Genomic DNA, 15,001 nt, shown 5'->3' with positions numbered 1-15,001 from the left:
ACATACGTCACAATCGCGCAAAGAGTCCATGGCCAGCAGATCGTTTCCGTGTCGCAATTGAAAACGGACCATTTCTTCAGCTTTCTGAAGCTCTTCAATGTCTTCGGTTATTTCTTGTAAGGTCGGCCCTTGTATACTGGTAACTGCCTTCATTAGCTGTTGCAACAATAGTGCATATTTCCCCATTCGTTGTACTGGTTTGAGTAGATAAGATGCCAGGTCCATTTTATCACCAAGCTCCATTTGTTTGGCCTTTTGTGTGTTGATGTTAAGAAAAAAAGAAAGAAAAATTATTCCAAATTTCGATGCGGAAGTGAAATTATGTGTAGAATCCACCTTGAAAAATCTGGATCCATATTCGCTCATGAGGGCTTCACTTTTTGGCTTATTTTTATTGTACAGAGCATACAAATAGAATTTCGATTCATGCTCTAGAAATACGGCTCCAACTTTAAGCGGGTTATTTTCACATCGTTCCAACTCATGCAAAAAATATTGCTGATGAAATTCGCAAATTTTTTCAACATTGCCAAAGATAACGTTTCGTTGTCCTCTCAATGCTTGTGGAATATCCTCGCGATTCATTTCGTCCATGTAATTATCGATTATGTAGTGTAATGAACGCACGTAATCGCGTTCCGTTCCAATCATTTCTCGCATGATCAACAGAAGCGTCCTTTTCAATGGAATGAATGAAAGGAAGTTAAGTAAAGTAAAGTAAAACTATTCTATTAATAAGAGTGGCCAATGGCCATTGCAAACTAACTTTTGTGTTTTTGGCGCTAGGCCAATACTATTTTCCAGGTCTAATGCAATGTTGGATGAATAGCTGTAAAGGTGAGCGTTAGGTTTTAATGGTGACATTTGATAGTCAATTACACCTTTCATATTATTATCAAAGCAATCCTCTTCCATTTCATCACTGTTGTGACTTTTGTTGGTTGGCTCGTCGAAACTTTGACATGAACACGTGCGAACTAGTTTATCATTCATTTCACAACGATCACAACCGCCCAATCCACTATCGGCAATTTTAGAGTGGTCTTCATCTTCATCACCGATCATTTCGACCGATTTAGCGTCACGACTGTTGTGGAAACGCGCATCGGTCGGCCAACATGAGCAATTATCCGTAGTCTCTTTGAACGGTGTGCTAGTTTTATCAATTTTAGGGTTATTATCGTTTTTCGTCACACTTCGATATCGTTCGATTAGACTTAGTGCGCCAATTTTCTCGGCTAATCTCTGCATCTCTAGCTGTACGTCTTTCTCTTTAAATTCCAATCCGAGCAAATGATGGAGCCGCACCGCTCCTTCGACTCGTTCACGTATCGTTTCTAATCGATCGCTGTACTGGCTCAAATGTGTCTTAAGATCTGTACGCAATTCGCTTATACTCTCCAGATTCAGGGCGGCTTCTTCGAGGTCACGTCCTTTAGCCAAATACTTCTGCAAATGTAGCGAAACCAAAATATTGTTTAAAAAACATTGTGACAGTGCGGTCCCATGTGTATATCATACCATTGATATGAAATAAAATTTTTCAAAGTCATGTTCACAATCCTTAATCGATGTTTCCGAATCTAATGGCACGTCTGCATACCGTTTTAGCATACTTTCACCATCATTCTGTATCCATTTTGTAATCTGAAAGCGACACCAAACGAGACGAATAAAATACAATACAATAAAATAAATGAAGATAATAATAAATAAGAAATTCATCGAGTCGCTGCACTTTCGTTTCGTTTTGAGCGCTATTTTCCAATAAAACTGACGACTTGCCCGTTCAACAATTCACTGTTGATTTATTAATTTTGCCATCTATGGCAATCGCTCGTTTATCAATCTTACATTTAACGGTTAACACAATAATTATCAAGTTACTCATTTGAAGCGACACAAACACAACATAAATCATTGAATTAAATTTGTACGGCCTCGCGATTCTTTTAATTAACCATAGAAAATTGACAAGAATATGTTGTTATTACATTTGCTTTGTTGTCTTTCCCTTGCGAATGTGCGCAAACAATGCGCTACGCGTCAAATCGAAACATAGCATCCGATATATCAACGATTGATACACGAACAACGATTGAAAATACATGTTTTTTTTTCTCTTTTCTGTTTTTGGACAACAAGACACTGAACAAACGTTGACGATAATAATTCCAGCATTTTAACTGAGCTGCAAAATTTGTGTTTAACGTGGTTTTTTTTTTGCCAACACCGAACAAGGTGAAACGTTTAAAAGAAGGAAAAAAAAACAATGAACTTTGACGTTTTGGCGCTGTGTGTACATTTTTGATGTATGGTGAACAGTTAAAATTCAGTTAAACGGTGTTCATTAAAATTGGTCATTCGATTGTTGTTGTTGATGCTGTTGAGTTAAAAAGTGAAGAAAATTTGCTCTCAATTTTACCTCTTTCATTTCTTCTTCAAATGCTTTCTGTCGCGTAATTTCGCGTAACCTTTCACGTCGTTGTTCGGTCAGTTGTTCTAATCGCCTAGCAGCTCGATCCACTTCTCCGAATATCACCGTCACTTCCCTTAGTCGATGTGAAACGTGACGATTTGAATATTCAGCGATGAACGATGTCGATTCAGTGCTGGTCGTGTTGTTGTAAATTGTGCTGTATTTATCGTTGCTAGAAATGCTTTTCGCTAAACTTTGTAGGCGTGTCAGTGTTATTTGACCCTTTCGGGTCAAACATTGAAGCTCGGAATCCATAAGCGCACGACTCAGTGCACGGTGTTGTGAATACAGCTGTCGTCTTGACGGCATGCCCAAACTATCTGTCAGCCGAATTTCATTCATCACTGAGACCAAGTCTTGACCCACTGAAACGCAGGAAACTCGTAGTAATTCCAATGTGACGAAAAATTCTCGCCATAGCGCCTGATTATGAATATGCGTCCCGTTGCACATTGTTGGCGCACATTCGGGCGGAATGTGATCGAATAATTCGATGGCGTGAATAATCTGCAGATATGATGATTCGAATGAGCCTCGATTAGATTTTAAAAATTTAATTTTCTTCTTGAATATTTTATTTTTTCATTAAAATCAATCCATACCTTAATTTTGCTTAATGGCAACTGGAGTTGTAGTTTATCGGTTGTGTATAATGTTGAAACCAACACGTTGTCAATGTGGACATGGCCGGTGATTAGATTGAATGCGTTGTCTAACAAATTTAGTGCGGACAATTGATCGCTTTCTGATGCGATCACGTGGAGTGTGAATTTTGATGGACTGAATAAACAAACAAAATATAAATAAATCAAAATCAAAATCAGAATGAGGTACAATTTCTAAGCATATTTGCTTTTCCAATACGATCTTTTTCTCATTTAATTTCATAAGCATGATTGAATCAAAAAGGCGATGATCCTTATTGTGATTTTTTCAACGCGAAAAGTTTACTTTTCACTAGAGAATCTAAACAAAATGTAATTTTTACGATAGTTTTATACGAAAAAAAAAAAATTCATCTCAATTGAAAATCTTAAGCGTTAATAAAACTTACTTGGTCGGTATCGTATTATAGTAAAGCATTAATGTGGCGACTTCGTAACAGTTCAATCCCGAGTCCATTAGAATTTTAGTCTCAATGGTTATTATGGGAAATCCATTAATGTCGTGAGTGTCTGGAAAATTAAAGGATTTTATGAAGGCTCTTTTTGATTTTAAATGATGAGAATAAAATATCAACTGTGGAGGAATTGATGTCTGTATGGCTTTCGTCTCAACTGAGCTACCGGCACATTTTATTTTTCTTTCATTCGAGAGATTATCAAGATTGCATAAATATATACACAGTCATGACTCATGAGATAAAATATCAACAACAACAGCAAAAAATGTCGTCTTTTCCTCCGACAATGGGCGCACCTATTTCTCTGTATTTCATATAAAATTAATCTGCACATTCTTTGTGTCGCTACACCAAGCATTGTGTTCAATGTGGAATTGACACTAAACCATTTTCCAACAGAAAACTTAATATAAATTGATACAAAATTATATTATCACGCCGAGGGAAAAGGGAATGCTGCAGAAACAATAACAGTGAACTGAGAGTGAGACACTTACAAGAGTTTGTTTTTGGCAGAATCAAGGGAGCATAAAAGAGCTCGAACGAAAATGATTAAATGTGTTTTTTTTTTACTTAGAATTCCGAACAAAGATAAGACACTGTATGCATTACACGTTTTTTTTTCGCAAAATAAAATACACAAAGTACGTGTCATTTCACCATGATATGCACCATGATGTGAAGAAGTACATTTAAAGATTGTTTTTTCCACAGTCGACCAGTCTACAGCTGTCAAAAATCGGTGTTTTATTAATATGTTAATAAACAGCATATTTTAATAATTAATAAAAATTTTGAAACACCATATTTATTAACGTTAATAAATATAGTGCATTTTATTAACATATTAATAATTATAAGTATGGTGAATTTTCGGTTATTAATATGTTGTCGATTTTATTAGAATTCTAATAAAATCGACAACATATTGGATTTTATCCGATTTTATCAACGGACGACATCATGTTTAGATTAAGACAATCATTCATCACGACAAAATCTCAAAGAAAAACGAGTCTGGAAATATTCGACATTTTTTTTGTATGAAACTTTTCTTCACAATTTTTTTGAAAAGTTAACCGAAAATTCACCACACTAATAATAATTAATATGTTAATAAAATGCACTATATTTTATTAACGTTAATAAAAAATTCATTTTATTAAAAAATTAATAAATTATTAATATGTTAATAAAGTGACAGCTGTAGACCAGTCTGGCAATGCATGGAATATGGAAAATACAAACGAAAAAAAAAAATGTAAATACAATAAGTAAATCGTCTGAAAACGGTGCAAAATAAATTCTGTTGATACCAACGTATAATTTGCACTCAAATGACTCTTTGAAAATCGGTTTCCGAAATCGTGACATGCAATTTGCAATCACCAAAATAAGTGAACAAATTAATCCTTTCTTATTTCAGTTTTATTTTCTTTTCTATGCGATTTTATCTCGCTCTCGATTCCATCACACATTTTGCTCGAGTTTTCTCCACCATTTTTTTGTTATTGTCGAAATGACTCAATATCTCATACATCCGTTCGGTGTGTTTGTCTTGTGCTGACGGTTAATAATAATCTTACCTGATAAATATACTCCAGACGTTAGCAATTTTTCAGGCAAATCTGTTATTGACCTGGGGGCCACTATGTCATGATGGCAAGCTTCTGTAATGTAAACGAAACGACAAGCAGAACGTCAAAAAGAAGTTGAATAAAATATAAATTAAATAGATATGGATGTGGTTGTGTTCACATTGAGAACATTTCAGCGTCTCTAAAAGAAGCATTTCTGGTGCAGTATCTACAACGAACATTTGGACTAAGGCACATGCTGTACACATTGGACATATTGTTCAATTTAAACGCGGATCTATTACATTTGACTTGCAAATTTTAACATTGAGATTTGGGTTTCGAAAATATGTAGACCACTTCTATTACTTTAGTAAACTATATGTGTGTGCCCGATTTTTCTGTTCTACTTACTTACTTCGCATACATTATGCGATCTATATATTATATTTCTATGTGGAAGCGTTAAATAAAAGTGGTAATTTCGAGAGTAGCATGCAAGATTCTTGGCATATTGCTGCGATTTAGCCATGTTCGTTTCTCTAGTTTTTCTTCGTTCTGTACAATTCCATACGTGGGAATAATATTATATGCAAATGAGTATAGCGAAAGAAACTGCATCAAATCTTATTATAATAATTTATCGAGTTATATGAGCTAGGCCCATGGAGATAGATAGATAACATGATCCATATCTATGCTTGAAAATTACAAAAACTTACGATCGTTAGGTGATTTCGTTACATCGTCACCGCTATCTTCATCACTGTCGATATGTGGAAACGATAATGATCCGCCCAAGCAAAATAATGGCATCATATTGTTCGATGTAGTGATGTTGGTTGTAGTTGTCGGTGACGAAGGTAGTGCTGATACATCAGTAGCTTCTTTATTGTCATGTTTATCTGAATTGGATTTAACGGACATTCGCCGCAGTGTGTAACGATTTTGAAGGGGTTTATTTTTCGTAATATTTTCGCGTCGTTTGATCGAACCACATTTGGGCGAAATCGGTACATCATCCAATTTTTGTCCAGACGTAATATCATTCGTTTTATGATTTTCGATTTCATCTTCGTCCGCGTTCTTCGGAAATGCCAATTCATCAAACGGAACCCGACTGATACGGCTGACGGTCTGCTCGACGCTAACCAAAAGTGATTGCAGCAACTGAGGTAAGTCTTCGGTCAGCATTTCCAATGAAATTGAAGTCAGTACGTCTTTCTTGATACACAATTCTTCATACACAACTCTTTGCGTTTTGAACGATCGCCAAACGGCACATAAAGCTACGTGACCCTTTTTACCACGGCCTGGTTTTATGCATAAATAAATGTCGGTCGGTTTTAAAATCGCTTCACTTAATGTGCCCAACTGCAGAATCACTTTTCCGTCGATGGCAAGTGGCCAACCGTCTACGCATACTGTTTTCTGTAATCAGAAGGAAAAAAGACAAACATTGTACGTGAAAATAGAACGAAATAAATTCTCTTAAACATAATGTAAAATAAACATATTTGGAATCAAAGGCAAAAGAATGAAAAATAAAATATTGTTTATGAAACAACGAGCCAACGTGAGCTACTCACGGAGTAGGGTGAGTGTGAGCATGAAAAAAAATGATGACCCAACATTAAATAAAAAACGAATTAAAAACGACAAATAATATTGTTAAGTGAAGAATGACGTCAAACGATGTGGTTTTAATGGTTTTTCATAGTACAATTAATGGATCCCCCTCATAAAGTGCGCTATTGATATTTTTGTTCGGTTAAACAAACAATCTCTTCCAGATGTTTGAAATAAAAAGACACGAAACGAGAGAAAACACTAGAACTTGACACTACTAGGGGTCCAGTGTTTATTATATGATGCTACCGTAGAAAATACAAATTGAATTTTACGAGGAAACATCAAAACATGGGAACGTAGTTTTAATTGCAAATTCGATTTTTTTTTCTAGTTCTCGCTACACATTCATTGTGATAGTGATTGGGAATGTGATGTGATGTGATGTGATGGGACGAGCCGAGCCCATTTCGACCGAACGATTGGAGATAGGGTAATTTTGATGGCGTGTCTGAATTGAAAGCGAACGAACGCGCGATTAATCCATAACATATGCGCATTAAAAAGACAATAAAAAGCGTTCATACGGAAAGTGCATTTACTTTTATCCCTGTGATTGTGTGTACCGCAAACATGTCGGATGCCTCATGAATAGGGGATCTTTTGTTATATTATTACCATTGTTATTTGTTGTAAAACCATTTATTGTTTAATGCTGTGCGGTATGGCTTAGCTCGGTTTCAACGGTTGTGCATTTTGTATGTCAAGCCTAGGCAAATCAGTCATTGAACGGTTTTTTATTTCATTTTCATTCATATTAGCATTTCTATTTTGAGCGTGTGTTTTTAGTGCACACATCAAATGCCCTACAATATTTTGTTTATCTTGGCGATAAAAATTTAACTCATTTTTCGCAACATAATTAATTTAACACTTTGCAACTTTTCACATCGCAATTCACAATAAAAAAAAAATAAGTGTACAGTGTTCATAAAAGCATACAGAGACGGATGCATGCCAATAGCACTCAAATAGCTACGTATGGAGTATGGAGTGAATATTTGCATCATACCCACGAAAAAATATCGTACTCAAAGTAAAAGCACCATACAATACCACATCTGCATCGTACTTTCATATTCCGTGCAACAATTATAGTCACCATCAGAAATTGTATGTGCATGTAATGAGCGCACTTAGGTTTGTCTGATTGATATCGATTTACATGTAATCAGATATCTTATCTTGTGAAGGCCCGAGCCTTTTATCATGTGCATGAATACAATACAATACAAAACAAAATTGTTGCTTTAGATTTAGGACTCAAAAGTATTGTCGGCAGCAGAGTCGCATTCAATGTAACGTAAATGATCCAGTCTACTAAAGCAGTTGATAAATTGTATCAATGATAATGAGTTGCAATGGCAGTCAAAAGAGAAAAAAAAAATAATTCATTGTTATCGTAAAGCCATAATAAATAAAACTGTCATTCCTGCCAAAATGTTGGCTCGCCACGATTTACAACACCGCCGTATTCAACTTCAATTATAACTTCACTGTCAAACATAATTAGCAGAAGAAAAAAACATTAACTCTCACTCTTATGGAAGCTCAATTAATCGAATAAGTAAAATTTCTTAAATTTTCTGCATGTTTTCCATGTCTTTTACGATATCAAGAAACGATTAATTTGTTGTACGTATAAGAATTTACTTGGTGCAAAACAGTGCAAATTGCAATACAACGTAATTTTTCTTGATTCCATTTGAATACCATTTGACTATAATCGTTCAAAGTTGAAAACCAAGCGAACCCTTAAGATCCAACAATTTCACACACCCCAAAAATTTATAGTTGCAAAAAATGAGATTGATTACATGTCGCTTGTGCCAAGGCACCAAATTTCAAATTTGATCAATTCATATTTTCTAGTTGTGTATGACATTTTGCCTACAAAGTGACACACATTGTCATTAATTATTGCAATACATTTCATAAGACAATATCTTAATCGAAACCGAATCCTTCGAATCATAAATAGGTTGTACAAATATTTGTTTGAAAACTTACGTACATATATAACAAAAGTTCAAACAACGTAAAAACATATCACTATAGTGACAAAGGCCACCCATACATTCCGTGCAAACATGTAACCTGTCAACCGTCATACACTCATTCAGCATTCGATTTGTGTTATACAATTTTTGCGAAATTTTTTTTTCTTTATATTTTTAGGAAATATGATAAAACCGCAAGAATTTGATTTATTTATTGACATAAATTCCGTCGAGTGCCGGCTTAATTGTGAGTCAAATATAACGACAATATCGTTAGAAGGGTGGTGTTTATTATGTACATTGCAAAAATGCTATATTACACTTGTCACCGTTTTTCCTTCACAGCATTAATCTTGTTATGGTGTTTTTTTTTTCTTTGTCACTTATGATTGCGCACGAAATCAATAAAAGTCAATGGCAACTGACAAATACAAATCGACACGTAACAAAAAAGACACAATACACAATATGCGTACGTTACACATAGCGTGTGCATTATCAAAATCAATCCCATTAAATTTGTGCAAAATGTACACCAGTTTTTGTTTGGCGTTATATTTATGTAAATTTCTCGTGATTTCTTGTAAGCAACAGTCTATTTGTCAGGTCGTCACATGCCATTTGCTACCACGTTAATCGAACTTCAAATGATCAGCTTTCGGATAGAAAAAAAAAATTGCGACCAATTTTCAAAGAAGAAATTTGAAAAACAAATTTTTGACAAGCATATTTCAAACATTCACTCGATCGATTTCCTGCCAAAATTTTGAAAAAATTTCTCCGTAGTGAGTGGGTTAATGAATTTAATCGTTCATATCCCACTCTAAATTTGATGCTTTCGTTTGCAGCCCATATTAATTTCATCTGCAATTTGAATCATCACATCAATGTTATACAGAGTGCATTTCTTTCTTCTTCTGTTTTCAGATGGAAATTCGACGGAGTACTCCGATGGAAATTTTAGTAATTACATATATTTACCTATTTACTTATCGGGTTATGATCTATTGACTCAAAGCAAATTACCACCTGCAACTAGTCGGAATCGACTATTCACCAGTTTTGCACTGAAATACCAGTCATTCTTCCTTAACAGTTTATTTTGTCTACGTTATATTTTCGCTGCACCTTAATATGCTCATTCGTCTGTATAGTATGTGATCCATATGGTTGTGCTCATGTGGTATTTATCTGAGCTTGATTCAGATACAAAGATTTGAAGCGAGTCTTAATGATCGTTAAGACGGCAAAAGAAATGACAACACAAAAAAAAAATGCATACGTCAAACGTGATAGAATTTGTGTGAATCAATTGAGTATATTCAGAGTCGGTCTTCAACGCGTGTGTGCTCCGCATCATTATTAAAAAGCATGTCGGTGCATTGTGCATTGCCGAACGAAAAGAAAAACACAACCATGCATATACGCATATCCATGAGCAAAGCCAAGGCTAACAGTATTGCAATGATGGATTTTTGCTATTTATAAGCGAATTTTCAAACGGCCTCCTATGCAAGGGTATTTCATCGAGTCACTTGCCACAATCTGTGAATAAATGGAGTATAAATATGATTGGCGTTATATGATTGGTATGCGGAGACAAGCTCACAATTTTATTTGCGCTATTACATGCCTCTCTTGTGCATGGGCATTTCTCAACTGTGTGTATCCAATTTTAATTTTTGCTGATAGACACCACCACACGAATTGCTGGCAAAGTAAGTACTTGTGGAAAATATGCACATTTTTCGATGGTCGATTGGTAGCTGAGGTCAAGTAAATATATCTGCAAAGCATGCTTGACGAAACGGAACCTATGCGTTCTTTTTTCTGCAGCAAGTGAAATTAAATAATTTCATTTCTTCAAAAACACGCAATGAATAAAATGTTATTAGCTGCGATTGCCCGCCTTGCACTGATCATTTTCGAGCATTGTTTTTCTCTAGTTATATCGAGTTCTCTTTTTTTCTAGACAAAATTGTAGATTCCATTTTAAATAAGGTGTGCAAATCAGCATAATCATATGTATGTTGGCGACGTGTGTATGCGGCGGTAATTCTTTACAACTCGATAGCTGCTTTTTATATCAACAGTAACAGCGACAATGCAAATGAAAATGAAAACGAAAAGGAATGTCCAACAAATCAAAATAAATACTCAATTTGAGCTACTACTTTATCGAATCAAACATCATCTTGTTATTTCCTTTACGGCGACAACGAAAGTCACATATAGATGTTATACCATGCGGCTGTGAGCACACAAACCATACTGAAAACGCACAAAGACTTACTAAGATCGTGATCATTTCTTTTTCACTGTCTGTTTTCATTTATCGTGGAATAAGTATGCACGACACTTTTTGATCGGCGCGCCGTCGATCGTGTGTGTGTGTGTGTGTGTGTATGTGATTGTGAATTGAACGGAAACTGAATTTGGTATGCTCGTATCGTTCTCTGGAATGAATAAGATATTGATTTTATTGGAAGTTGTAATAATAATGGAGTATAATCTTTTTTTCTTCTCATTTTCGCTTTCGTTTACAATATCCAGAATGTGTTTCGAATGAAGTAAAGTGAAGTAAAGTGTTTGCCGCAGACACAATTCACCGTGCAGAAAATTACCAGAAAAATGATATAAAATGCAAGCGAAAGAAAGGAAGCACAAGCACAATCGAAAGCAAAACAATGTTTCATGTGAGTATATATTCGAAATATAGCCACAAGTCAGTCAGTCTCGTACGAGAGCAAAAGAAGCTCGGGTGAAATGACAGAATTAAAACTGTAATAAACGACAATCAATAATAGCGCAGTCATCAGTGCGCGAGCTCCATAAATAAGTGCGACCTTTGTAGAAAGTGACAAGGTTGCATCTCGATTTCATTTCATTTCATTTCATTACAGTTGCAAGCGGCAACAGGAAAGTCTCGGCGCTCATTTCATTTCGCTCCGATTACTTTGGCAATTTTAAATGCAGTTGTACTAATTTTGCTGTTTTCGGCGATTTCGGAATGCTGCGAGAATGCGCTTTTGGCGTGTTTTTCGGTATCGTTTCATTCGCAGCCTGTTGCATTTTTTTCTGTCTTCTCTCTTCTCTCGCTTCTTTTTTTTTGGCATTTTCTTCTTGATTTCGAAAAGTAAAACTTCGGTCTTGCTTGGTGACAAGCAACTGATCGCATCTCAATAGTTTCCTCTTCATTTTTACAAATTTCTCTCTCAATTTCAACTCGCTCTTTCTTCAATTCCATTTTACAAATTGTGATAAACAATAATAACAATAATAATAAAAAGTAAAGATCGAGTAAATTCAACAGACATTTATTTAAAATAATTACAGGCATTTCAATAAGTACATACTATGGATTGTTGTGTACCCCGAACAGGTAAATTTTCAGTGAATGAGAGAGAGAGAGAGAGAGAAAAATGCATGTTGCACATGCTCGAACACACATTAAGAAACCGTTAAGCATTAAAGCAGATTACACATAGCGCGAACAACAAATCGCCATAAATTATGGAATGCTTTATCATCTCAGCCAAAATGAAAATAAAAGTAAAAATAAAACGGTTTGACGTTTTATTTTCTGAAATTTTTTATATTGGCAATTTAAGCAAATTATGTTGTACTTAATTTTTATTAGCCGAAATGACGTACGAGTACAACGTTCGTGGAAAATGGTGAAGAAAAAAAAAATGATAATCAACAATTGTTCAGCTACAGATCCAATGAAAATTAATAAAATTATGTGAAACGACCAGCCTACTATCCCAGCTACAGATTCATAATGAAATTGGCCGATTTTGGTCAAGTGTCTCTCAAAAGTTCAAAACTCATAATAATCAATACCCATAATTGTGCAGTGAAATAACTCGACAATTTTCATTCCATCGAAATGGCTATTTCACTTTCTTCTATGCACCACTCCATGCGAACCTTTAAAACTGAACGGCGCCGTTCTTTTGTCAGTTTCACTTTTGTTTTACCTACATTTATGCGAAGCCTACCGCAAACAAAAGACTTCTGACTATTTGCGATTGGTTGGTAGATTTTGTCTCACCATTACTTGTTAGAGATTAAAGTAAAAGTTTATGTTCCACTAATGCGCTCGCGCGTGGGTACCTCTACTGTACCGAATCAGGCCAATCTGTTCAAGTGCAGCCTGCAAATATTATCAAAATGCACACGGTTCTCACGTAACCTTTCGACTGTGACAAAACGACTTCTTTGCCCAACAAACACACAATGTAGGTCCGACATTATTGCTGAGCAAACGCAAGCCATAACAATGGAAGTGTCAATATAATTCAGTGCATACACATCGCTCATATTATTCGTTTAATATTGGATTTCTATTTCAGTTGGCAGGCATCGTTTTATTTGTTCGTCTTCAGACAATAAACTTTACACTCGACGAAACTTGTCTCGCTTTGATATCTTTTGCATTAGTTACTTGTGGCATCAAGCACCGTATTGGCACCGGATGAAATGCAATTTCGAATTTCGCAAATATACCCATTTAATTGACGCTTTGCTCTTTAGATTTTTGGAAGTTTTTCGAACGACACACATTCTCGAACATTTACACATTGAGCCAAATTTATGTTTGAGTTTTACTTCGAATTTGAATCCACCAACGAATGTGTGCCACTTGAATGGCAAATCCGATGGAAGCGAAATCGATTGACGGTAGCAAACGAGAGTCGTTGAGTCTCTTTCAATCACCGCATGGTAACAAGACGATTTCAACAAAAGCGGAACAACACCCATTTGCGTTTGTACAGAAAGGTTAGCCATTATCTGCATCTATATCACATGCCTCACCAATTTACAACAACGACAATCAACAACAAATGAATAAAACCACTCGAAATGAGCCTAATCGTGATACAGTTCGCCTATAAATGGGAATTTTTTTTACAGCAGTATGCTCGGCGCTCGCTGATTTTCCCGGCATTTATACTGCAGTAAAACGGTTTGCCACATTTTTGCTTCAATAAAATGTATTGTTTTATAAAATAATGGAGCTGAAACGAAGTGCTCATTGCCACTATGTCAATATTTTGAATCGGAGGCTGAAACATTTAAAAAGTCAAGTGTAAATGCCATTATGCCACTGTTAAAATCGAATTCAAATATGTGCGTGTGCCGTGCATGGCCCTTTGCGGATAGTTTTGAAAATATGATATTTTTCACGTTGAAACGTACCGCTAAGCCGGTACCGTTCCAAGCAAAGTGGAATCAATTCAAAAATAATGCCTCGATTGGCGAATTATATGAACTGCAGATTGAAAAGTTGGCACCGAGAGAGTGTGAAAGGGAGAAAGAACCTGCTCTGTCCTGTTACTTCAGTTTGAGGCTTTATATTCTGATCAAAGCAAGAAATAATCTATATCTACCACTATAAACGTCAGCGATCAACATCAACAGAGACACTATAGCACATAGCATTAAACGCACTACTGCTTCACTCTTTGTACACACTTTGACATCACTTATGCTTTGGCGCGCGTCGTACGTTTTTCAAACGTTTATATTTGATTCAAGTATTTCGCCGATTTCACCGAATTTTCTTACTCAATATCAATATATTCATTCTTACTTGGAAGTTTTTTTATTGCAATGATGTTTCAAAATACTATATTTTCTCGAGAAATATTTTTTTTTCAATTTCCAAAATTAAATGAAATTAAAACACATAACATGAAACGTATTCATAGTAGAAATGCATATGTATTAGTTTGTACTTATTCATTATAATGTATTTAGATAGGACGCTAGCGCGGCCTGATCTATATAAATACTCTCAAACGCTGAAATAAACAATATTTACTTGAAAAACGGTTTGAAGAGAAAAAAACGAACTGAATTTGAAGTTCTCACACACATTAAAACCGCCAAATATTTGCTACGAAAGTGAAATACTAAGTTCAATGATGTTCATTCACTCCGCAAATCTCTATGGCTAATCTAACTACACATTTTTCTCTCCCGTGAACATGTGAACATGATTCGACCAAAATGGACAAAGCGACGATTATTGCGAAAATTTACGCAAAACTAGTGTGTCTTTTTCGGTCTTTGCCCTGATCACGCGCAACAAAAATAAAGTGGATAGGATTTGACTTCCTTTATTTGGTGGCTTTCATGTCGAATGCCTACTCGGAGCCAAATATATAATTTTGCCTTTCATACC

The 15,001-nt window shown here is 35.4% G+C and overlaps 1 protein-coding gene across 4 annotated transcripts in view; it reads right to left on the bottom strand.

Moving 5' to 3' along the window:
- Window positions 1-15,001, bottom strand: part of LOC129575560 (uncharacterized) — a 64,816-nt gene that overhangs the window by 1,734 nt on the left and 48,081 nt on the right. For 3 of the 4 annotated variants that reach the window (XM_055459352.1, XM_055459355.1, XM_055459354.1), the window contains 9 exons: window positions 5,902-6,610; window positions 5,189-5,272; window positions 3,534-3,654; window positions 3,082-3,259; window positions 2,426-2,986; window positions 1,522-1,647; window positions 767-1,449; window positions 337-676; window positions 7-252 (listed from right to left, as the gene is read on the bottom strand). In XM_055459352.1, the coding sequence (XP_055315327.1) occupies window positions 7-252; window positions 337-676; window positions 767-1,449; window positions 1,522-1,647; window positions 2,426-2,986; window positions 3,082-3,259; window positions 3,534-3,654; window positions 5,189-5,272; window positions 5,902-6,610 (3,048 nt within the window). Of the gene's footprint in view, window positions 1-6; window positions 253-336; window positions 677-766; window positions 1,450-1,521; window positions 1,648-2,425; window positions 2,987-3,081; window positions 3,260-3,533; window positions 3,655-5,188; window positions 5,273-5,901; window positions 6,611-11,101; window positions 11,265-15,001 lie in introns of those variants that run through there. The other variant, XM_055459353.1, reaches the window with a different exon arrangement.

This window comes from Sitodiplosis mosellana, unplaced genomic scaffold (genome assembly GCF_009176505.1).
Source record: "Sitodiplosis mosellana isolate CC-2019 unplaced genomic scaffold, AAFC_SMos_1.0 Smas_scaffold_6167, whole genome shotgun sequence".
NCBI classification, from domain to species: Eukaryota; Metazoa; Arthropoda; class Insecta; order Diptera; family Cecidomyiidae; genus Sitodiplosis; species Sitodiplosis mosellana.
The sequence above is the reverse complement of the archived record's forward strand: the minus strand, read 5'-3'. Positions and strand labels throughout refer to the sequence as shown.